At 37.1% G+C, this 23,544-nt stretch overlaps 1 protein-coding gene across 3 annotated transcripts; it reads left to right on the top strand.

Moving 5' to 3' along the window:
- Positions 1-4,383: 4,383 nt before the first annotated feature.
- LOC139718630 (uncharacterized) lies at positions 4,384-22,303 on the top strand. Of its 3 annotated transcripts, none has more exons than XM_071630090.1 (6): positions 4,384-4,627; positions 13,204-13,254; positions 14,692-14,748; positions 17,728-18,917; positions 19,611-19,694; positions 22,039-22,303. In XM_071630090.1, the coding sequence occupies exons 1-6, from the start codon at positions 4,570-4,572 to the stop codon at positions 22,264-22,266; spliced, it is 1,668 nt and encodes a 555-aa protein (XP_071486191.1). In that variant the 5' UTR covers positions 4,384-4,569; the 3' UTR covers positions 22,267-22,303. The 3 variants fall into 3 exon arrangements, with proteins under 3 accessions (XP_071486191.1, XP_071486190.1, XP_071486189.1); XM_071630089.1 differs by having other exon boundaries at positions 17,716-18,917; XM_071630088.1 differs by having other exon boundaries at positions 14,692-14,829; positions 17,716-18,917.
- Positions 22,304-23,544: the final 1,241 nt, after the last annotated feature.

Raw genomic sequence — 23,544 nt, 5'->3', positions numbered from 1 at the left:
CGTTCGTTTATTTTTAATACCAATGTTTTATATAGTTTGTCTCTATTATATACAATATATACATGTATATTGTCTTACGTTCCTTGCGTGCGTTTCCCTAGCAAGAACATAGTGTATAAATTTAATAAATGATACACCTTTCATCATTTTTGTGGTGAGAACAACTTAAAATGTTTGTTAATCCCCTTTCGTATGAGTCGCCTGCACCTAATTAATACTTTAAATCTGTGGTTTGAATTTATTTTGAAGATTGTTATGACTCCCACTTTCTGGCACTAAATTATACTTTTTTTTTGGGGGGGGGGGGGCTTGAAGCCCGCAGGTATACTCATACGTCTTTGATTCCAGGATTATATCTGTATCATATTTCTCCGTTGTTTGCTGCAAATATTTTTCTGTATCAACGCCTTAGAGCTCCTTGATATAAACACTGTATATATATTTTTTTTCTTCTTCTTCTTTCTTTCGAAACAATGATACAGTTATAGTAATTTTATCTATTTTGTAAAAAACATATCATTGTGTGTGTGCTCTATTTAAATACTGTACATTATTTTGGGTTGAACCATGATATGGGTGTGTCTGTGCGTGGTTGGAGGTGTGTGTATGTGGTTGAGTGTGTGCACGTGGATGAGTTAGTGTGCGGTACACGCGCGCGTGTATTGTGTAGTTATTTGAGTTTGTCTGAAGAATATGAGGTATTCATCAATATCCCTATTATGAGCTCCCTCGTGGAGACGTAATGAGCTCCTTTATGGAGACAATATGAGCTCCCTCGTGGAGACTTTATGAGCTCCTTTGTGGAGACAATATGAGCTCCCTCGTGGAGACGATATGAGCTCCCTCGAGGAGACTTGTATGCATTTAATATTCTTGTTTATATCTCTTTAAGATCTATAATGAATGTTTGTTTTATGTTATAAGTGCTGTCTGGGGCAAATTATTTGTATAGGGCCCCATTTTTCTCTCTCTCTCTCTTCTTTCGATCTTTAAAATAACAACAACAACAAAGTTTTATAATAGCTGCAACAAAGAAAAGGCTATCACAAAAAATATGATAAGAACGAACAATATCTTAAAATGGGAATGTCTGTTTCATATTCTTTTCCCAGCCACTCTTACCGAAAGTTAAACAACATCGCCAATTTTCTCCAGACACAATCTGAAAATATCAGGAAAGTTAAAAACGTCAGCCCGAAATGTCAGAAAGTGTAGTTACTGTGTACATCATGAAGAGTCGGAAATTGTCGCCTTGATAAAATTTCTTTGATATTGCATGCAAAAGAAAAAAAAAAAGAATTAATTTCAAAAAGACAACCTGAAACCGACGACAATAAATAGACAATTGCAATGCAGACACCTCTGCATATAACAAATAAATACATATACATACATGCATGCATACATACATACATACATACATAATAGGTTTTCTACCTTCAAAGTTTAAAGGAACCTTTAACGAATGTAACTAAAGAGGGCGACAATCCTATTCGCCTTTCAGGTAGATGTAATCTACCAATGAGTAGAGAAGCTAGCGCTATCTTCTATCAACTCCTTGCAATACTACGCAGGAAAGTTAAAAACGTCAGCCCGAAATGTCAGAAAGAAGTTACGGTGTACATCATGAAGAGTCGGAAATTTGCAATATACTACGCAATTAAAGTTAATGAGCTTTTGCCATTCAGGTAGCATGAATGATATCTATAAATATGCGATAAAGAAATTACAAGTAGGCCCTATATATATCATTACTTCAAAAAATCTTAACATAGTGTCTTAAACGTATTTTAAGACGATCAAGTTGATGTTGTTCTTACGTTTCACTTTCCCCGCAATAAAATTTGACTCGTTCCTGATTACGGGAATCAATGTTTTCCTTTGGGTGGGTAACTTAGATTTCGTTCAGCAAACACTGTCATGTTATAGATTTCTACCTTTATCTCCTGCAGTTAACACTAAGTATACCCCCCCCCAATTCTCAGATGGATTTCACCCCTTGATTTTCTACTTTGCTTATCTTTGCTTATTGGTCTCTCTTTCGATTCGGATATAATGTCGTCATAATGACTTTGAATAATTCTCCATTGATCAGAACGTAAAATACATACAAGAAAACTACGAAATGACTTGAACCAAACCAAAAGTCAAATCTTTCTGTCATTATACTTGATAATTATCAATGCGTGAATGCAGGGGCGGATCCAGGATTTCTGTAAAGGGGGGGGGGGGGCGTGACTAATATTTCTGGTGCCACTTCCGGGTTTCATTTCCATTTTTTTCTTTTTATTTCTTTTGTTTTTTACGAAAAATAAAGGGGGGGGGGGGCGTGCGCCGGTTGCGCCCCCCTCTGGATCCGCCACTGTGAATGGCATGTCATGCAGGTTAATTCTGATAAGTTTCGTTCCAATTTTGCTGTGACTGTTGCATGTCATAAAAACTTTGTACGCCTGTTCCAAAATAACAAGCCTGTGCAATTTTAAGAAAGCAACAACTTCCACCACCCCCCCCCCACACACACACAATTGCAGTAAACATTATTCCTGAAACATTCCTTTTTCTTCTGCAAAAGATGGCGCTCAGAATCGTTTTTAACCTTCATATCCGAGCACATACTGACAAGCTTTTCCTTGAGCACAAAATTCTGTAAATAAAAGAGTTGTATTTGTTTCAACTTGGTCAATTTATGTTTAATTACAACTACAATCATCTACCTAAAATATTTTATTCTTTATTTCACCGTAACAGCCACGTACATAATTATCCCACTAGACAATCTACAGAATTTCATCTTCCCTTAGTTAGAACTGTACACACTCAAAATACATTTGTTTATACCGGACCCAGATTTTGGAATAGCTTAGATAATGATCTAAAAGAATCTGTGAAGTTAATTACATTTAAGTATAAACTCAAAAAATATTTGTTTTCTAATATACCAGTTAATTCTGTTCAATGAAAAAACCCGTCATGTTTCACTTTTCCTTGAGATTTTGTAGTGTGTCCACAGACCTTTTCCATCCCTCTCCTTTTCCTTCTCTTTTCTTCCCTGCTCCTTTTTCCTCGTTGTCCAGTATCTGTCTGAGTGCATTTCCTCAAACTCTGTTATTTCTGTGTATTGTGTTATTGTTGTTGTTGTTGTCGTCGTTCTGTTTTTTTGTGGCCGATTGCATATCTTCCTTTCCGTTCAAGTTTCCTGGCACACCTGGCCCCATAGTGTCTGTGCCACAAATGTGATATGTTATATAGTTTATATGTTTGCATCCTAAAATCCTAGTAAGTATTGTTCATAGTATCAACATCATTATATCAATGAGTAAAATGTACAATAGTATATAGAAGAATTTAAAATGAATATGTCTTATTGGTATAACAAATTGGTGCTGTTGTTGTTTTGTTCCAGTGTTCCACGTTCTACAAGCGTGGCTTTTTTAGTGGAACACTGTTTTCCATCATTGTGATTATTTACTATTTTTGTTGCCATGACAAAGTGCATTGTTGTTTTTTTTTACGACATCATTCGTGTATAATATACTTTATATTGTATTGAAAAAATCCTTTATCGGACGAGTGTAAGAGAAATGAAAAAAAAAATGTATCACTTTGGATTATGTCAACTTTTTCTTTTCTTTTCTTTGTGATGATGGAAATAAATAAACTATTGAATTGAATTGAATTGAATTGAATCGAATTGAAACAAAAGTCTCGTGTTGCAATTGCAAGTGAAAGAAGTGAACTTTAAAAATAAGCTTTCTTCGCTTATTGAGGTATTTAGGTAGATGACGTCATGTGGATGTCGTAACATATTGAGTAGCAACTCCTCGGCGGGCTCAAAGGAGATGCATACAGTAGTAACTCCTCGAGTGCGTAATGCATCTCACAATAAGAGTCAAATTCTGAGTTCATTGCCAATGCTGCTTGACGCTTCCCCCTTCGTTGGCTCCTTGGATGAAAGTCTTGCAGTGCACGCTAGCGTGACTGCAGAAAATTTCTCAGTGTACACCTGTTTGGATGATCGAAAAGCTGACTGTGTGACATTCGTCATGTGGTTGAACTGCTCGGTGGACATGCGCCCTATACTGATATATAGTAAGCTCTTAGGTACAATTCGAAAATAGTGGTTGTTTCACGATCTCCAAGGTCAGTTCGATGCATGCCTGAACAGAAAGTACATAAAACCAGTCATTTCATCAACATATTCACGTGATTGCTTTGTCATGGAAGTGCACTCAAGGGTTAGCTCCATCCGCAAGTGATCGCATCTTTTTGCATCCATCATTGTGAGGAGCAGTGTTTTGCTTCTCAATACGTGCGTGCGCAGAAAGTGAGCGAGTCTTCGCGTAGGGGTCTTCCAGTGTCGCTGTATCATTCGTATGTGAGCATTCGCCGCTGGCTGGGACTTTGTCGATCCGAGAGCAGCGTGTGTTGTGTGTGTAGTGCACCTCCACAAAGACGGGGACTTGATGCCCCATCAGCAGACTCGCATCGGGAGCTAAACTGGACAGATTGCTGCTTGGAGAGAAAAGGCCTGCTCAAAAACTTACAGAACAGAATTGTCAGCTATAGATCATGGAGTATACTTGGATCACAGCTCTGCTTTTGGTGGCTGCTTGCTCAGTTCGTGTCGGTGAGTTAAAGCATCCGTGAGAAACCTCTCTAACGTTTGAAATTTTAACTTATTTTAGTTATCGGTATGTTTATCTGCAGACGATGTGGCGTGGATGTTGGGATTGTTGCTGAAAAGCATTTCGCGAGAGATTGGTAACTTTCTGATCTACAACTTATACTATAGGCCTAACTGTTACATTTCTTTCGGTCAGATTAAACTTCTGACAAGCGAAATCCTTATCATTCACATTCACAATAGTTTCCATATTTATGTAGACTCTCTCTCGTGGCTCTAATTTGATGTATTAAGACTCTTAAAAAGAGAATGATTGGTTTCATGTTGTGAAGCTGAAAATGGGAACTAAATTTTATTTTTAGTAGTAGTACAATAGTAGACTAAACAGTTAGGCTACTACTACTAGTAGGGTGGAGATATTCCTGGTCCAGAAAAATCTAGCTCTAAGACCAGACTAAGACGAAGAATCAAACAGCTCAGATTAGAAATATAATGCACAGAGGTTCCAATCCTTCCTTGAGTTACTGTTTGACTTTAATTACATCACCTTGTTCTGATTGCCATACACGTGATACAGTTGATAAAACTTCCATTATGACCTGTTTCTATAAATCTGAATGTTTGTGTTTTTGAATGGAGACTAGATCTGGACAGTTTTAGACTGTCTACTCTAGTTGAAAATGTATAGGCCTAAACTTCCACAGAACAGAGCTAGATAGGAGACTACAGTCCATTATTGTTAGCTAGTGGCTGTTTCCACCCTGCTGATACTATATGACTGGGTTTGAACAGAGAGGTGGAAAGACTCTTTCCACCTCCCTGGCTAGTTTGGAGTAGCTGTTGAACGTTGCTGTTTCAATCAGAGTTACTAAAAGGAATGAAGGTACTAAAGGTGTCTAGCTGCTTCTTTATTCACTAACTCAGTGTTTGTTATTTCTTTCTTCTTCCAAATCTCAGAAGTTTTAAAATCTATATACCCAAACTGGTTACCCCAAGTTAGAAATGGAAAGTTATATTAATGTATGCCCATATGAGACATGATTTCTTTCTGTTGGAATGAGAGGCCATCAACCATCAAGAGTTCCTATATGAAAGATTCAGATGCTTCTCACTCCAGTCAAGGCACAAGGAAAGCAATAATTTTGTATCACCTAAAACAAATTATATTTGATTTTTTTTTTCATTTTCTTTGAGGGGGAGCTCACTCAAAAGGTCTGAATCCTATACCTTTTTGGATCACTGAGATTTCAGCACTTAGACAGTTTTGGACTAGAAGTGGGCCTGTCACTCAGATTTAAGCATCAATGATATTAGAATATTAACACTGAAAGAAATACTTGGTTCAACAATTCAAAGGTGTCTGAGCAAGGTTTACAAGTCTGTGTCGTGTGGGAAACAAGACACCAAAGCAAAACACAAACCAATTTGAAAAAGAGAGAATGAAATTATATTTGATTTTTTTCCCCATTTTCTTTGAGGGGAGCTAAAAGGTCTGAATCCTCTACCTTTTAAGTGGATCACTGAGATTTCAGCACTTAGACAGTTTTGGACTAGAAGTGGGCCTATCACTCCGATTTAAGCATCAATGATAAAGAATATTAACACTGAAAGAAATACTTGATTCCACAATTCAAAGGTGTCTGAGCAAGGTTTACAAGTCTGTGTCGTGTGGGAAACAAGACACCAAAGCAAAACACAAACCAATTTGAAAAAGAGAGAATGAAAGAACTGGAGAATACAGTATCCATTGTTTCATATCATTTTATTTAATTTCCAACAAATATGATTACAAAATTTGAATACACAATGATACAGCAATGCAATGAAAAACAAAATATGAGCTGTACATTTTGTGAGTTTTGTAACAAGAGATATTTTATGAGGGGACTGGAGACTACAAGCTCTGCTTTTTAGCAGTCCCTTCCATTTCCAATCATTTCTTTTTCTATGCAATGGGTATCCATTTTCAAACTAAATGTCAAACCATAAGCACACTCTTCATTAATTTGTAAAGCACATCCTAGTGAAGATTCTACTAGTATAGTATTGGAACCTGATACAAGTGATTGCTAGAAATCCAGGATAGGATGATTAAAGTGTTGTAGGAATATAGACCCATCGCAGGTAAATTGTTTCCATCTAGTGAAATACCACTGCAGAGTGTACTAATACATTTTATCGTGCTTCTAAAACAAACACAACAGCGATATGTAGACTGTGTCATTGATATTGGAGGGTACATCAAATGTTAGAAGTCTGAAAGATTTGCACAGTGTTTGAATCTCTTTTTAGCACATTTCTTGTTCATCACATTGAATGAAGGCACTTGTGTACTACGTGAATAGTGGAAATGCCAGCACTAGATTTTGAGCCAAGATAGGCACTGTGCAAGCATGGCAAGGGTTTTTTGTTCCCTCTCCCTGTCTCTCCTCCACCTCTCTCTTTTCTAGGAACCAGAAGTGATGCATGGGAGCTAGCCAGAAGGGATGTTTACTTTCCATGTTTCCACAATGGGGGGATTTATTTACCTACTCACACTGTGCCTATTGTGTTTCTCTATTCAGCTTGTGTAATGAAGGAAGTTATTTATTTGCCCAGGTAAATAGTGATAAGAATCTGTGATTGGCTTATTGAGATCTCTATGACCATGGACCATTTTGTGTCAAGTGGGCTGAGAAAGGGTTGTGTTTGAGTTGTGGAGATTTGTATTAAATTTGGCTAATCATCTATTGTAGGACAATAGACCTCTTATAGTAAACTTGAACTGTCATGGATATCTGTGAATCTAGCGGTCAGAACTTAATTTGTATGGGTTAGTTTGTGGTTCAATTGTAACAGCAACATTCTGTTTGTCAAAGGTATACAGAGGTCAGTGTACTCCATTGTTGAAGATTTGGAGCAAGTTTCTTTAATGAGTAACAGCTTTTTAACTATTAATAACAACACTTGTTGTTGTTGTTGTTGTTGTTTTGCCCAAGTAGCAATTTATACTTATGGTTGATTGGTAGTTACTTGCTGCTGCCAATCACATTTATTTTTTAAACAATACGATTGTGACACTTCATGAAATAGAGTTTTGCTTTAAACTCATTGATGAAAATATGGAAGTGCTGAAGAGGAGATTTTGAAGCATCCCTAGAAAAAGGTTCTATTCAACACAATTGCATTTGAAGATATTATGAATACCTGAGAGGTGAATGCAAGCACTTTAACTTCCTAATGAATTAAATATTTAGATGACATAAAATGTGAGCATTACTTTGAGCCCTCAATACCCATCAATTGAATTTCCAGACAGGAATTCAAACATTCCAAAAAATATTCCTGTTATTTGAAAAAGATTAACAATTTATAAGAATGTTACACTTTGATGATAGGGTTGCAAAATCTGGAAATCTTATTATGTAACCCTATGAATTCAATGTTTATATTTGAAGTAGGAAGTATTGTGCATTGTTACAGGCAATGAAAATTGTTGACATTGAAGTGAATTATTTGAATTATGTCATTTTCATAATGGTAAGTTTTGTAGACTTTACCAGCCACAATCAATTTGATGTTTTTGTCCATGATTTAAAATCCTGCCCTTCTTGGAAAGCTACAATACCTAGCTCAGTCATATTGAGTAGGCCTATATGTTCCGCCAGTGAAGAAAGCCTTACCCCCCCCCCCCCCTCTCTTGATTTGTTTGGTTTATTTGTACATTTAAGCATGAATTCAAACTCCAGTTCCAGAAATACAAACAATGACAAATGCAATTGTCATAATACTCATCAAAAATATTACACAAGTAGAAAAATATAAGCAACAGCAATGATAGTAGTAAAAACATTTGAAACATGTAAATGAAAAGTTGTTCACATTGTTGTACTTGTAGATATTTTTGTCCCCTCCAAACGAGTTCAAGCAGGGACTATGAAACGGGCTCTGTACGTGTGTGTGTCCGTGTGTCCGTCTGTCCGTCCGTCCGTCTGTCTGTCTGTGCGTCTGTGTGTGATCAAAATGTTCAATTTGCTACTTCTCTGTCATTTATGAGCCAATTTTGATTCTGTTTGCTTTATATGATAGCACTACATGGGAGCTTTGAAACTTCTATACAAAATTTCAGTTGTGACCTTTGACCTTGACCTTTGACCTATATTGTACATTTTGCTTCAAAATGCTACTCCTTCGCCACTTCTAGCCCAATTTCACTTCCGTTTGCTTTATGTGATGGCACTAGGTGAGGGCTTCAAAACCTCTACACAGAATTTTGACCTTTGACTTCTTTGACCTTTGACCTTGATTTTTTACCTATATTGTACATTGGCTACAAAATGCTACTCCGCCATTTCTTACCCGATTTCGATTCCGTTTGCTTTATGGGATGGCACTAGGTGAAGGCTTCAAAACTTCTACACAGCATTTTGACCTTTGACTTCTTTGACCTTTGACCTTGATTTTTGACCTATATTGTACATTGGCTACAAAATGCTACTCCTTCGCCATTTCTAACCCGATTTCGATTCCGTTTGCTTTATGTGATGGCACTAGGTGAGGGCTTCAAAACTTCTACACACAATTTTGACCTTTGACTTCTTTGACCTTTGACCTTGATTTTTTACCTATATTGTACATTTTGCCACTAAATGCTACTTCCGGCGGGGACATATGTTACGCACAGCTTAATTTCTACTTTTCCTTGTTTTTTTTTTTCAATAAATGAGAGAGAGAGAGAGAGAGAGATAATTGAACACAGGAGACAACCATTTTTAGCTGATAGGCTGGAAATGGATGGGGCATCAAAAAATATCTCTCTTTCATTTTCTTTTTTTTGGGGGGGGGGCATTCAGGAAGAATGACAAGGAAGGGCTTGGATAATGAATGTGTTAATTTATGGAAAAATGAAGTAGAGCATATATTCATACAGTCAAGCTCTCTTTGAACTCCAAAGTGTGTAGGAGTGATGTTATAGAGGTCATTTTGATTAAGCTGTCCTGGCCTGCTCAGTTCCATAATTTTCCTACTTTTTATTGGCATAATGAAGGAGTTAACATTCCAGGAATTCCAAACTAGGCACATTGTAGCTGCTGAAATGCCGTGCCCTTGTTCTTGTGACCCTTTTATGCCCCTTTAGAAAATTTTATTGGCTCCTTCATGTGTGTGTGTGTGTGTGTTTGTGTGTGTGTGTGTTATTTGTTGTATTTATCGTGTGTATTGTCCACCTAGCCTGCAAAACACTTTACTTCATCTTAGTAGTATGACTGTTTCAGTAATGAATTTTTTAAAGAAATGAAATAATTAAAACTGGCTATTCAGCAATGTCATACAGCAAAACGGTTCCTTCAGAATTAACTCTTTAGATATAGGCCCTAAGTATTTATCAAAAAAGAGATTTCTTCTTCACCAAAAGTGAGTGTGCAAGAAAGTGTATGATGTAGGTATGTAGTCAAAGCCAAGTGTTGTTTTTTTTTTTTTGTGCAAATGTTTGCAATGCTTGCTGAAATTGAACATATTGGATTATTAGGCTAATACAGTATAATCATAACAAAATTTAATAGGGCACAAGATACATCACATATTATCTGGTAATTTCTTTCATCTTGTGTTGCACTTTTATGAGATGATTATAAAATAAGTTGGTGTTGCATATCTTGGACCAATCGTCTTGTAGGATGTTTGTTTCTTATTACAGCAAGAAAATCCTCCCTATAACCATGGACCGACGACATTCATTGTAGGTCCATGCTATGACCTATGAGGTCATTATTTCTGACCCCTTTGTTTGCATGCCCCGCCCTGCAACTTGACACAGCTCTCTGCCCTAATCTAATGACCTTTGTGACCTTGTCAGGTGGTGAGGAAAGGTTCACATGATCATGAGGGTGGTGCCTCCAGGTGCAGTCCCCCTGTAATCTGTGTAAGAGGTGATGTTGTCTAAAACCATGCAGCTTCCATGGCAATGAATGGCTATGACATCAACTTCTATAGTCTATTGCCTCCGATGAGAACAGTTTTCTTAGTTTATGTGTTTGTTTGTTTGTTTGTGTGTGTGTGTTTATTTTTGGGGCGGGGGTTTCTCATTTCTTTTTTCTTTCTTGCAGAACTACAATGTACTTCTAGTAGATAGGAAAAATGCCTAAAGGATTCAGATTCGATTTGGGATGATTTACATCATCCTGTCATATTAATGGTCATATTAATACTCTCAAGAGCATTGTCATACTTCACAAAAAAATAAAAAATATTGGCAAGAGGGAGATAACACTGCAATTTTAGTAGGTCAGAAGAATGAAATGATACAAGAGAATAACTAAAATTTAAAACATGATATATTCGCGGCATGAATTTTTCACGAATTGGAGCCGACGGCCTCTTTTGCGGCATGACATTTTCACGAACTGCCACTGTCATTCAGTGCACATAGTGTAGACACGAACTTTTGCGTGCATTTAAATTTTGCAAATCTTGCCACTCGTGAAATTTGCGAAATTAAAATGCATGCGAACATTCCTCGCTTTACAGTATACTTGTGTGTATTAATTAACTTCTTTTAAAGGAAACATTTTTAAAGTTGCAGATACATTGAATGAGGTAGGGCCTATATTGAGTCCAGAAAATGATATTAGTATCCAAACAATGAATTTAATATTCATATGAATGAAATGAAACCAACTGAAAAAGAGAAAAAAGAAATGTAGAAATAGTGCTAGAAGAAAAGGAAGAAGAAGAAGAGGAAATAAGGCCTATGTAGAACTTGTTGTATTGGTGTCCTTGTGTGTGTGTGTGTGTGTGTGTGTGTGTGTGTGTTAACAAAACATGTCATGGAACTACATACTGTAGAACGAGAAATGTTCGCGTGCATTTTAATTTCGCGATTTTTCGCGAGCGCCAAGATTCCCGAAATTAAAATGCACGCGAAATTTCTTATCTACACTATATGCATTGAACGCAAGAGGCAATTCGCGAAAATTTCTTGCCACGAAAAAGGCCGTCGGCTCCAATTCGCGAAAATTTCGTGCCACGAATATATCATGTTTTACAGTAAATGATTTATATCTGGATCATTCCATGTCACAAGTATTCTGTCTCATGGTAGAAATCCTACTTGTGGGGCAGACCAAGCAATGTGATAAGACAATGCTTCTAAATGTTCACACACTGTTCCAAGAGGTGACACAGGGTGGGATCTAAACAAGTGTTCTTGGTCTCTTCTATCTTTTTATGTACATGTATGCTTGCTGATACAGGATCGTGCCATATAAGTTTAAGACTGTACATACATGTAGTACAGGAGGCATATGTACACACTTGCCATGCTCCATGTGGTTTTATAAAGTTGTACAATTTACCATCCATTATATCTCTCTGAAAGGTACATATGAACATTTTTATTGTGGAAGATAATGTTTTTTACTTCACATTTCTGTTGTTGTTTTTTTCTCAAATAGCCTCCTGCCCTTGCACAAGATGCAACAGGGAGACAGATTATGCACATAGTTTGCAAACGTTGCAGTGGTAGGCAAAGACACCCCATCCTTATGTTCACAATCACATAGGCAGACCGAATAAAAAATAAAAAAAATAGAGGGTTTGGCAGTGAAACATGTTTGGTGGTGTCACTAGGTGTCACAAATTGGTGGTGTCACTAGTAAAAGGATGGGTATCCCTTGCTTGTGTATTTCGAGTGCACCTGTTCGAACTACCCATACTCTTGGAGTTTGCTCCTTGTAGACATGGTAGTTAGGTAAAAGACTGTGGATGCAGTTTTTGGTACCTCTCTCAGTTTTTCTTCACCCCTGCCAAACAGAAGCCAGTGATGCCAGTAGTGCCACAAATGAGATATTGTTCCAAATTTGTTGAAGTATTGTATTTGCCTGGGTACTATCAAGACAATTTCATGTGGATCATGGATGTACATACTGTTTTATGGGCATAGGCCTAATCTAAATGATTGCTTCTACTGCTTAGTGTGTTTAGAAGTTTCTGTAGCAACGGATAGCGATCTTGAACAGTTCTTCCTAACACATTACATTACTGCCAGCAGCAGGAAATGAGTTGGTAGCTGTCAGACTAACACCATAACATTAACAACAGTGTGGTAATATGCAATACCAGTACATGCCTTCTACAACTGTACTCCTAGTGAGAGAATTTCATTCTGCTGGAAATATCAACAGAACTGTGGTTGCAGAGTGAATGAATTTACTGCTGTGGCAGCTGATATTCATGTGTAGAGATGCTATAACAAGGCACATATTATGCATTCCTTCATTGACATTGAAATATACTATGCAATCATACAAAATCTTCTAGAAACCCTATGTACATGTACAGTATGTCCATCATCAATTGCAGTATACAGATGCCAGATGTATTAGTTACACAGTTCACTATCCATTCTGGCAATGAGAGCAATTATCATTTGCATGATCTTGCTTTTTATATTTTCTCCTCAAAGTGGTAATTCCTCATGGCCACACAACATGTTCACATTTACAGAAGATGTACAGATATCATATATACTGATGTACACAAACAGGTGTAAAATAAAAGATGCTACAATGTGATCAAAATTGTGATTTGTTTTCAATTTTCAGTAACTGGTAGAGGAGATAATGTGAAAAGGCCAACGGAATCACAGGCCAATGGTAAGAGCACAATACTTCTTCACATGCTCACCATATCTGTCATAATCTGTCTGTCAGTCTCTCTTTCTATTTTTCTTGGTCTGTTTTCCATTTTGCTAGCCTTAGGTAAACATTGAAAATGACAGGCTAACATACCTGAGTCATGGATTGCTTTAATTTTTATTTGTTACTTCAATTTCTGTAATCTTCCATTGATTTTAATGTGTGTAAAATGTGTTTCGGTGACCAAATATGGATTTCAAATGCCCTTTTCCTTCGTGGACCCACCCCAACCCGCCCCCTCCTATTCCTGCATGGAGAGTTGAATTCAACCAGAAGAGGAAAACAAAGAGAAAGATACTTAAACTCCAAAAACCTACCAGAAATTACTTTGTTCAACTATGCTACAGGTGAACTGGTTGATTTTCGTGAAACTCTTGAATACTACAATATTGAATACCCAATGAAATCTAGTCAGAGCCAGTGTATAAATTTTGACTTATTGACTTTAGCTGTGCAATTAAAAATGATGAAAAACTATGCATGAAAATGAAACACGAAGTGCCGTTCAGTTTTGAGTATTTTGGATTCATTCACACATGGCTGTAAAGTGCCAGTGTTTACATTTTTGGACATTTTCGATGGTGTCAAGATTAAATTTGATTATTATCCATAAATGAAAAGTCATGTTTTGTACTGGTTTTTTTTTTTGTTGAAGGATATCATGTTTGTTTTCTTGTATAGATAAATGAATGAATTTGGGAAGTGATGATTTATTTTTAAGCTGGAGTAACGAAAAAGAAATATGTAGAAAGATATTTCAGATACAGTGCTTTGAAGGGGAATGATACCTAAATACAGCTGTATGTAGATGAAGTAAGTGCAGCAATATATAATGTAAGCAGAACAATCAGTGAAGTTAGAGGAAAATCAAACAATTAATTCAAAAGTTATGAAATTGTGAAGTGTTGGTGTCACCATCGCTGGATGAAAAGAGTTTAAGTTTAAATAACAATTCATGGCAGGAAAATGTTTGTTAAAGATAAAAAGAAAATTCAACTGTTCATTTCTCTAGTATAGTGATAGAGTGCCTGACTTTCCTCTTTCACAAAGCAGGGGGGGGGGGGGGGAATGACATGGTCCTTAACATGTCATTATCAAGTAGAGCCTGGCTTGAGTAGTAGAGGGAATGAGCACGTAACATAAAATTGAAATTAGTGGATTTCTCTTTATATCCCATTTTCATGTCATCATGCAATGATGTCACAGCACTGAAACTTAAAAATTCCATTTACTTTTCAACAGATTGTCTGATTTTCCTCGAACTTCACTGATCAGTCTTCTACTAATACAACATTCACACAATCCTCGTTTGTATTTCTGAGGGTATCATTTCCCTTAAAGGCATGTGTTTGTAATGATGTACTTTTGTTGTTGTTTTGTTTTGTTCTTTATCAGAGCCTACAACTGACAGCACATCACCTCAGTCATCCACATCAGATGCATCATCCCACAGTAATGCAACATCTGCCATTTCAACATCTTTGTCAACCCAATTAGTAACTTCAACCTCTGAAACACCAGGGCAATTCCACGGTAACTAGGACACAGGTGCCAAAAATTCAAAATGATATTTGTTTCAAACACCATACATTTTCAGAAAGTACTTGAGTTGAAGTTTTAAGAATCATTATGTTTTTCAATAAAAGCGGCCATTTTGATTTTCAAAATGGCTGCCAAAATATGCCTATAACTCAATGGTGAAAAGAGTGTATTGTTGCATAACTTACTCTCTGTATATCCACTTTATTAGTACCCTAAACAACAATCTGTCATATGTATGCAGTTACCAGAGAAGTCTTTTACCACACGATAGAAAAAAAAGCTGGTAGCTTTAAACAATTTGATAAAAACTGTTAATTACTTTGATAATGATGGACGTAACGTCAGTTACCAAAAACAAGGAATTTTTAAGTTCATTCATCAAAGGAAGTGAGCTGTATGATGTAACTTGGGATTTCTAATGTATGCCCATATGCCTTTATTTTAATACCAGAAATAAGGATACTTGGCATACTGGAGAGTCAAAATGAACACTACAAAATGTGTAACGTCAGTTACCGAAACGTCATACACGAGTATGTAACGTCAGTTACCATGACAGTAATTATAACTGAGGCAAATTTTTTGACTTTTGGCCATTTCAATACATCTGGGAAGTCAACTTACAACAAAGAGCAGGAATCCCTTTCATAGGAAATGATGTCATTACCATGGTATGTCCATGGAAATTTTTTTTTTTTTAAATTTCTAAATTCATTTATTCATTCATTTACCATGATTATCTTTTTTTTTTGGGGGGGGGGGGGGCTTGAGCTTTCGATTTTTGATTCAGCACAAGTTTAAGGTTAAATCATCTGGAAGTTTAGTTTGCCACATGCAGTATACGCACTCAAATTAGTACATTCCCAGTCCTACGGGATGATAAAGCTACCAAAGTTTGTAGGCCTAATCAGTGACATGATTCCCTGTTAACCACATTTTCTACAAAAAAAACCCCCAAACTTCTGCACAGCTGTATAGCAACAGTTTAACAATCTCCACCAATTTTTGCTTTTGCTGGCATTTTTCTTTTTTTTTTTTCAGGAAGCTTAGTCAAGTTTCTACCTCAGGGCAAATGCACAAACAGATATTTCTTCTCTTGCACTTAAATGTGTGGTGTAGTTAACATGGCTCATCTTGTATTATGGTACATAAGGCATGTACTCATTATTGTTTGAAACTGAACACTGATGTTGCTCAAAGTGAGAGAGGATTCTATAGGGTTTAAAAAATATTGTTCATACAGTGTGTATTTGTTGATTGCTTTATTCTATTCATGCAGGGACATTTTGTAATACAACACATGATAATTATGAACAGGAAGAGTCTTTTATATCGATTTTAGTATTCTTTCGTTGCAAAGTCCGATTTCTTGGTATCTGGAATTTATTTGCAAGCCGTGATATATCAGTGAAAAGGAAAAGAAAAACAGTTAAATTACTTCAAGCTAGGAATAAAACAATCATGCTCTTTTGACCAAAAAAGCATTTATTTTTCTTCTTCACAGAGAAATATTAAAAGTGCGACACTTTTCATTTAAATCAATTGATGATGGAGATCATCAGGAGTAAAATAAAGAAAAGAAGGAGAAATATATCACAATAGATTTCATACATATTTATGCATATTTATGAGTTGATACATGTTTTTTTCCCCATGACCTGGAAGATAATTTGATATTTTTTTCAAGCACAAAAATATCCATGTTTTGTGTAGTACTACAAGGTATTACGGGTGGAGCACTCTATGTACAATTTGTAGATAAAAACTTTCCTGTTCATTAAAAAAACAAACAAACAAACAAACAAACAAAAAAGCCCTTAGCCACGTCAATATATTTATACTTGGAACTGCTTAATCTATTAATGGCTCTGTGTAATCATAAATGTTGAATGAAAATTAAATCTTCAGACAAATGTCAAGAAATATCCTCTTGTGCATTTACATTATTTTTGCCCAACTGTGCTATGGCATGGGGGGGGGGGGGTGCCCCCTATAAGGGCCCACCCAATATTATTTGTGTCTTTAGATTTTGTTTTAATTTGTTGCTGTAGTTGCCTGGGATTGTCACTGGTACATTGCAGCAGTATAATAACCTGTTAAATAAATTAGTTCTCTGTAAACCCCACAGCAAAGTATGTGTAACGTCAGTTACGTAACGTCAGTTACTGACATGTTTACCTTTAAGTTTTCATAGAACACAAAGAAAATGGACTACTGTTTCATTTCATTGTGTATTTATGACTGATAAACCAAGGTATGACTCCATATCAACCAAATCATTCTGAATGGTCAGAATTATGAAATATCACATAGCTATTCCCAATCATGATTTTGCATGTGTAAACCCTATGGCAAATGTAAGCGTAACGTCAGTTACGTAACGTCAGTTACCGTTATGCCTTCACTGAAATTGGCGTGGTGCTAAAAGGAAATATCTAAAGTGCACATTATTTTGCACACCTGTTCCTAAGAACCTAGGTGTATTGCCATATTAAACACATAAAGGCTAAAAGTCAGGGACATGAGATATTTCCATTTTCATCTACACCATAATTTCCCATGTCCTTTTTCCGTAACGTCAGTTACCGACACATTTTCACTTGCTATGTGATAAGAAATGCAGTTTGAGAGAAAAACTTTCCACCTATTTCTTCATTCTCATGAACTTATTCATCAATGCTAATTGCAAGCCCAAGGTGCTTTCATTCACAAAACTACAAGGTAAACAATTTCATGAAAATCCTTACGTGTAACGTCAGTTACCATGGAATTGCCCACCAATAGATTCATTGAATACTGCAGTAACTTATATAAATGCAAGTGAGACAACTCACCCAGGGAGTACACCACAAGTTACAGCAACTTATTTTGTCACAGCTGTGATTTCAGATTCACCTCCTCTTGAAAGCAATGCTCCAGCTTCTACTTCAGCTGCTGAGACAAGACATCTAGGGACGACGACACAAGTTGCAGCAACTTCTGTTATCACAGCTGTGGTTCCAGATACAACTATTCCTGGGAGCATAGACTTAGCATCCACTCCAGAGTCTAGGACTATACACCAAGGGAGGACAACCCAAGTTGCAGAATCTACTGTTGTCACAACCGCAACTTCCAGCACAGCCCACTCCAGAGCAGAAGCTCAGCCTTCCCCTTCAGAGCTGGAGACAACTAACATAGTGATGACAACTCAAATTGCCGGAACTTCCATTGTCACGGCTGTGGTTCCAGATACAACTTTTCCTGAAAGCAAAGATTTAACATCCACCCCCGAGTCTGGGACTGTACACCGGGGAATGACAACTGAGGTTGCAGCAACTGCCATTGTCACAACACCAACTCCCAGTGATGCCCATGCCACAACAGGAACTCAACCAGTCCCTTCTGAGCTTGAGACATCTCAAGTAGGAACTACATCACAAGTTGAGGCAACTTCTGTCATCACAGCTGTGGTTCCAGATACGGCTTCTCCTGAAAGCAAAACTCGTGCTTCCCTGTCAGAGCCTGGGACGACACCACAAGTTCTAGCAACTAGCAATGTCACAACTCCTATTCCTAGCTCAGCCAGTTTTGAAAGTGAAACTGTGTTATCCACTTTAGAGCCTGAGACAACACACCTACTAACTACAGAAGTTGCAGCAACTAGTTATGTCACAACTGCAATTCTGAGCTCTCCCAGTTCAGAAAGCAATACTGCATTTTCCACTTTAGAACCTGAGACAACACACCTGTTAGAAACAACACAAGTTGGAACAATTACTGATATTGCAACCACAATTCTCACCTCAGCCAGTTTTGAGACAACCAATGTACTGACCACAACACAAGTTGCAGCAACAAGTGATGCCACAAGTACAATTCCTAGCACAGTCCCTCATGATACAAGTATTCCACCCTCCACTTCTGAGTCTGAAACAACACAAAGAAGGATGTCAACACCAAAATCTCGATCAGGAGGCCGAGGTGACTCTTCAGTAACACAGCGTTCAAGTTCATCTCAAGTGCTGACAAGAGGCAAAACAACAACTCTGCATGAAATTACAACGGAATCTTCAGTCACATCTACAGTAACCTCAGAAGTGAGTACAACTTGTCTAAAAAATAGTCTGCTTGAAAACAGGAGATTTGATTAATTATGAAAAACACTTTTTATGCCACAGTCCCCAAAGGGCATTGTGTTTACAACACACAACAAAGTGTACGTATAAATGTACGGAATACAGCATTTGTGTATGTGTTTGTGTGTTTTTGTTTCATATTGTCTGCTTATTCAGATAATTTGGAGCTTTAGTCATAAATTGCTGTGTGGAATGAAATCCTGTATGTCCCAAAGGGTTTCAAATTTTGTTTATTTCAGTTTTATGTTTCAGTATCTCCCAAGAGACTGTCAAAACAATGATAGACAAGGTGATATTTGTTGTCTTATGTGTTTAGATTTATATGTATAAATGTGTAGAAAATAGTGAATTCATAATATAGCATGCCCAAAAGGAATTATTATAGTGCAGACATGGTGTCATATGATGGAGGCACTTCCTTTTATGATTTTTATTTGAACACCAGAACAGGTGCCTTACCAATATTTGAGTAGATCATACCTTTCTTAATTCTGGTTTGGATAGCTCACACATTTGCTTGATGCCGTGTTGATCTCAGTACATTCATACCCCCATCCACAGCCCCCCCCCCCCCCAAAAAAAAAGATGTCATTGAATGTGATTTTTCTTTAATGCTCAAAATGGCCCCCTCTGCACCATGTACATTCTTTGCAGACAGGACTCCAACAAGTCAATGTGAGTGATCTGACACAAGATGAGAAGGACAACATCTTGACACTAAGCTTTCCTGGTGTCAGCGTAAGTATTTTCTGTTCATTTTTCCCTTTCTTGTTCCTATACATTTGTTCGTTATGAGTATTATGTTGTCCCTGATTGCTTAACCCTAAAAAGACTGGGCTATTTTGGTAGCTCGAAAGACTGGGGGGGGGCCTCAAGGGCCCCCCCTTAAGATCTCGGCCGTGGATCGCGCGATCGCCGCGGAACTTTGCGCAATGGTAGTGTGCGATGTAATCTACAAGATTGTGTTTTTAAATTTTCCAAAATAGTCTTCTTTTATTTTATTTTGATTAATTATGATAATTTATGCAAGAAATCAGAATCTTTCATCTAAATCAGTAAATCAGGCTCCAAAAGTGCTCATTTTTGGTATAAAAATTCTTTTTGGCATTCTTAGCAAATGTACTTGAGAAAAAATTCGGTATCAAAATTATTTTCTTGTTCATTTTATTGTTTCATGAATTTCTTATGTATTTCTTTGTTTTTTCGACCTTTTGTTTTTGTTGTTTTTGTAAAAAATTTGTCACAGACACTTTTTGAAGCATAATACTCCTAAAACAAACTAATTTTAGCCATTGAGAGTAAAAATAAGCATATTTATAATTATATGAACCATGTGAAAAAACTCAATTTGCATTGACTTTGTAGACAAAATCACATTTTTTAGCCATTTTTGGCCTTACGTGCATGTACAAAAAGTCATGTAACTTCAGAACTGTACCCCCAGGCATCACAAATTTGGTGTCAAAATGTGCGGGAAACTCAAAAGAAAAAAGTCGTGGAGCATCGCGGCGAGAGCATTGCGTGTTGCAGAGTAATCGTGCGAAATGTTGAGGGGGGGGGGGGCCTCCGAGGCCCCCCCAGTGCAGTTAGGGTTAAGTAGAAATATCTTTTCCTGGCAGTCTCATCAAAGCTGGAAGGCCATTTTCACTTGTAAAGTAAAACTGGACAGTCAGCTATTAGGGGAAGATTATCTTTCATGCCCATCTTCTTTCCAACCCTAACCCCCCCCCCCCCCCCAATTCTTTGCCCAAACTGTAATGTTCTCACTTTGCTGTTATCTCCCTTGGTTTTGTACCTACATGTACTTGTCATGCTGACATTTCACTGATGAATGTAGCAAATAGAATGTGACCTATGTATGATACATAAATACTAGAGTAATGACAAATTTGGATGTTTCTAAAGTCAACGTGGTTAAGGGAAGACATTTGTATGTGTGATATGATATAATATGAAGTATTTGTTGGTTTGTTTTACTTTTTTGTTGTTTATGGTATGATTCTGTATGCGTTTGTGATGTCATCTGTCATATTTTATGCCACCTCAATGGGTTATTTTCCCCTTTCATTATTCCATTGGAAACACATCCTCACGTTTTGAATGGTATTGAAATTTTGACATGTCAACCGGCAATAATTTTTAGGTTTTCCTTTTCCATTTTATATCAAAATTTCGTCTCCTTTTTTCCACTATTTGAATATATTTCCCTTTTCTATCCTTTTCTTTTTAATAATTTACGGATTTTGTATGATAACTAATATGTATTTCCGTTTGATGTTGTGTCGATGTCACAATCTTTATTTGTAGTTCTCATGCTTCGGTGCATTGAAATTTTTCACCCACTTTAACATTTTACTTCCTTGCCCGCTCGTCTCCATCTTGCCGTATTTGTTATTCTCTATACAAGTACATACTGTATCTCCTTACCTGTTGTGCAATACTCTCATCTATCCCATTTTCTCATGCCCCGGTCTGATGTGTATTATGTCTTCTTTTTTTTTTACATATTTCACGCATGCTTATCCTATCAATGTCATTTTATTTTTTTAATGATTCTAATGTAAAGCAACCGTATCAGCCTTCGAGCTGCTGGATTGTTATTTTATTTTTGTTATACTTGCACTATAAACCATATTGAATGAATGAATGAAATAACTGACTCCTCCAGCTGTAGAAGTTGGATGTACAAATATCTGTAATTGTGCAGGACTTTGCCTTTTTGCCTTTCTGTTGTAAACTTTTTGCTCATATATGTATGCTGTATTATTTGTTTTGTGATAAACCATGAAGTACTATTATCTTTATTTTTAAAAGCAGTGTGTATAAATTGATAATGTTCAGTATGAATTAAAATATATTATGAACATGTATATTACTTATTCACTTTTTTTGAGAAACAGCAGGTCAAATCTGAAACTCATTAAAAAAAACCCCAGTGCTATGGTAGTTTTTGTAAACAACTACTTGTAAACACTACAAAATCCTTGACTCACATATTTATGCTTCCAAAGTACTTGACAGTTCATGTGACGCTGCATTGCCCAATGAGTTTTCTCACTTATGTGCTTTATGCCTGGTGCAGGAAAGAGACTGGTATTCCTACATGGCTGCCGAATTCCAGTCGCTGTTAAGTAGAATTCTGCATTCTGAGATCATTATCAAGTACATCTGGCCGACTCCTCTTCAGCAGGATACATCGCTTTATATCTCCTTCATTGCCGAGAGGAATTTTGCCGCGAGGAATGTTACAAGAAAGCGCAGGTCAGCTGAGTCATCTCAGTCATGTGAGTTTTGCTTTCCTTGCTTTTAACAGAGATTATTGTTTCTTGTCTTTGAACTAAGCCTAGAGAGAGTGAGTGATGTTGCCACTGGAGATGTCCATATTGTGTCTGGTGATTGTTGGTTTTTAGCTCATCTGAGCTATTGTGATCACCCACCATCCAGTGTTCATGCGTTTTTTAAAGTGTCATTAAGGGGGGGGGGGGTAGGGAAGGGGGCCCCCAAACCTCCCAAATTAAGAAGTATTTGAAAATCTTCTTATCTAGAACCAGAAGTGATAGAGTTGAGTTTATGCTATGAGTAAATACATTGATGACCATAGTTTCAAGTTTGTTTATGACAGCTCCAGATATTAGTAATTAATTTTGGTGCTTTGAAAATAATTTTGAGAGAAGTACACAAATGTGACACGTTTATAAGCCCTTGTACCATTTCATACTTCATCAATGCATTGCTTTTTTGCTCTGTTACTTACTTTTTATCATCAGCAAATTTTGGTCTGAATCTGTACTGCCATAAGAAAATGTGTGTTTTCCAAATTTGACATTTAAATCAATTTAATGTATCGTAAACTGACCCTAACAGAATGTTTCCAAGAGAAAGGGCTACTGCTTCACTTGCTGTGACTTACAATGTAGGCCCTATCTACAGTAGCTATGTACAAGCTACAGGGTATGTAGTTGCAGTGGCCTTTTTTTTTTCTTCCAGATGCTGCGCCTATAATTCAGTTTTATCAGTGTGATTGATGGTGAATAGCACATATTCAGGCCAAATTTAAGACCTCAGAGGAAGGGGTGTGTGTTTGTGTGTGTGTGCTTATGTGTTTCCCATACCGAAGTGATGACAGGAACAGTCCAGGTCATTGTGAATGTCAAATGCATTAGGCATTAGTCACCTTTGCTTCTAGTAGCAGAGGTTAGAATCCTCCCCCTTCCAGCTAGCCACCACCATCCCACCACCTGCAGAGTGTCTGCCAAGAGTAGAACAACATCCGCGTAGGTTTGCTGAGGGCACTGTGGAGTCTGCCCATTGCTTTGTGACTGGATTATCTGCAAGAACAAGGCTACTTTCTGATAGAGGAGAATTCCACGAATTCATGGACATGCATGCCGTTCCTCCCCTTTCTCTTCTTAAAGGAAACCAAAACTCATAGAGAAATGTGGATTGAGTGAAAGCGGCAACATTAATAGAACACATCAGTGAAAGTTTGAGGAAAATCAGACAATCAATGCAATGTTTGAATTTTTAAAGAGAAATTGTAGATTGAGTGAAAGCAGCAACATTAGTAGAACCCATCAGTGAAAGTTTG

The sequence above is a fragment of the Diadema antillarum genome, unplaced genomic scaffold (genome assembly GCF_040938485.1).
Source record: "Diadema antillarum isolate AM-2024a unplaced genomic scaffold, OU_Dant_1.0 scf00000098, whole genome shotgun sequence".
NCBI classification, from domain to species: Eukaryota; Metazoa; Echinodermata; class Echinoidea; order Diadematoida; family Diadematidae; genus Diadema; species Diadema antillarum.
The sequence above is the reverse complement of the archived record's forward strand: the minus strand, read 5'-3'. Positions and strand labels throughout refer to the sequence as shown.

Excerpts from the sequence above, each read along its gene's own strand:
- LOC139718630 (XM_071630088.1), top strand. The coding sequence starts at position 4,570 with ATGGAGTATACTTGGATCACAGCTCTGCTTTTGGTGGCTGCTTGCTCA. Across the intron at positions 14,830-17,715 it reads AACACCAGGGCAATTCCACG|CTGTGATTTCAGATTCACCT; the intron begins GTAACTAGGACA and ends ATTTTGTCACAG. Across the intron at positions 19,695-22,038 it reads TAAGCTTTCCTGGTGTCAGC|GAAAGAGACTGGTATTCCTA; the intron begins GTAAGTATTTTC and ends TGCCTGGTGCAG.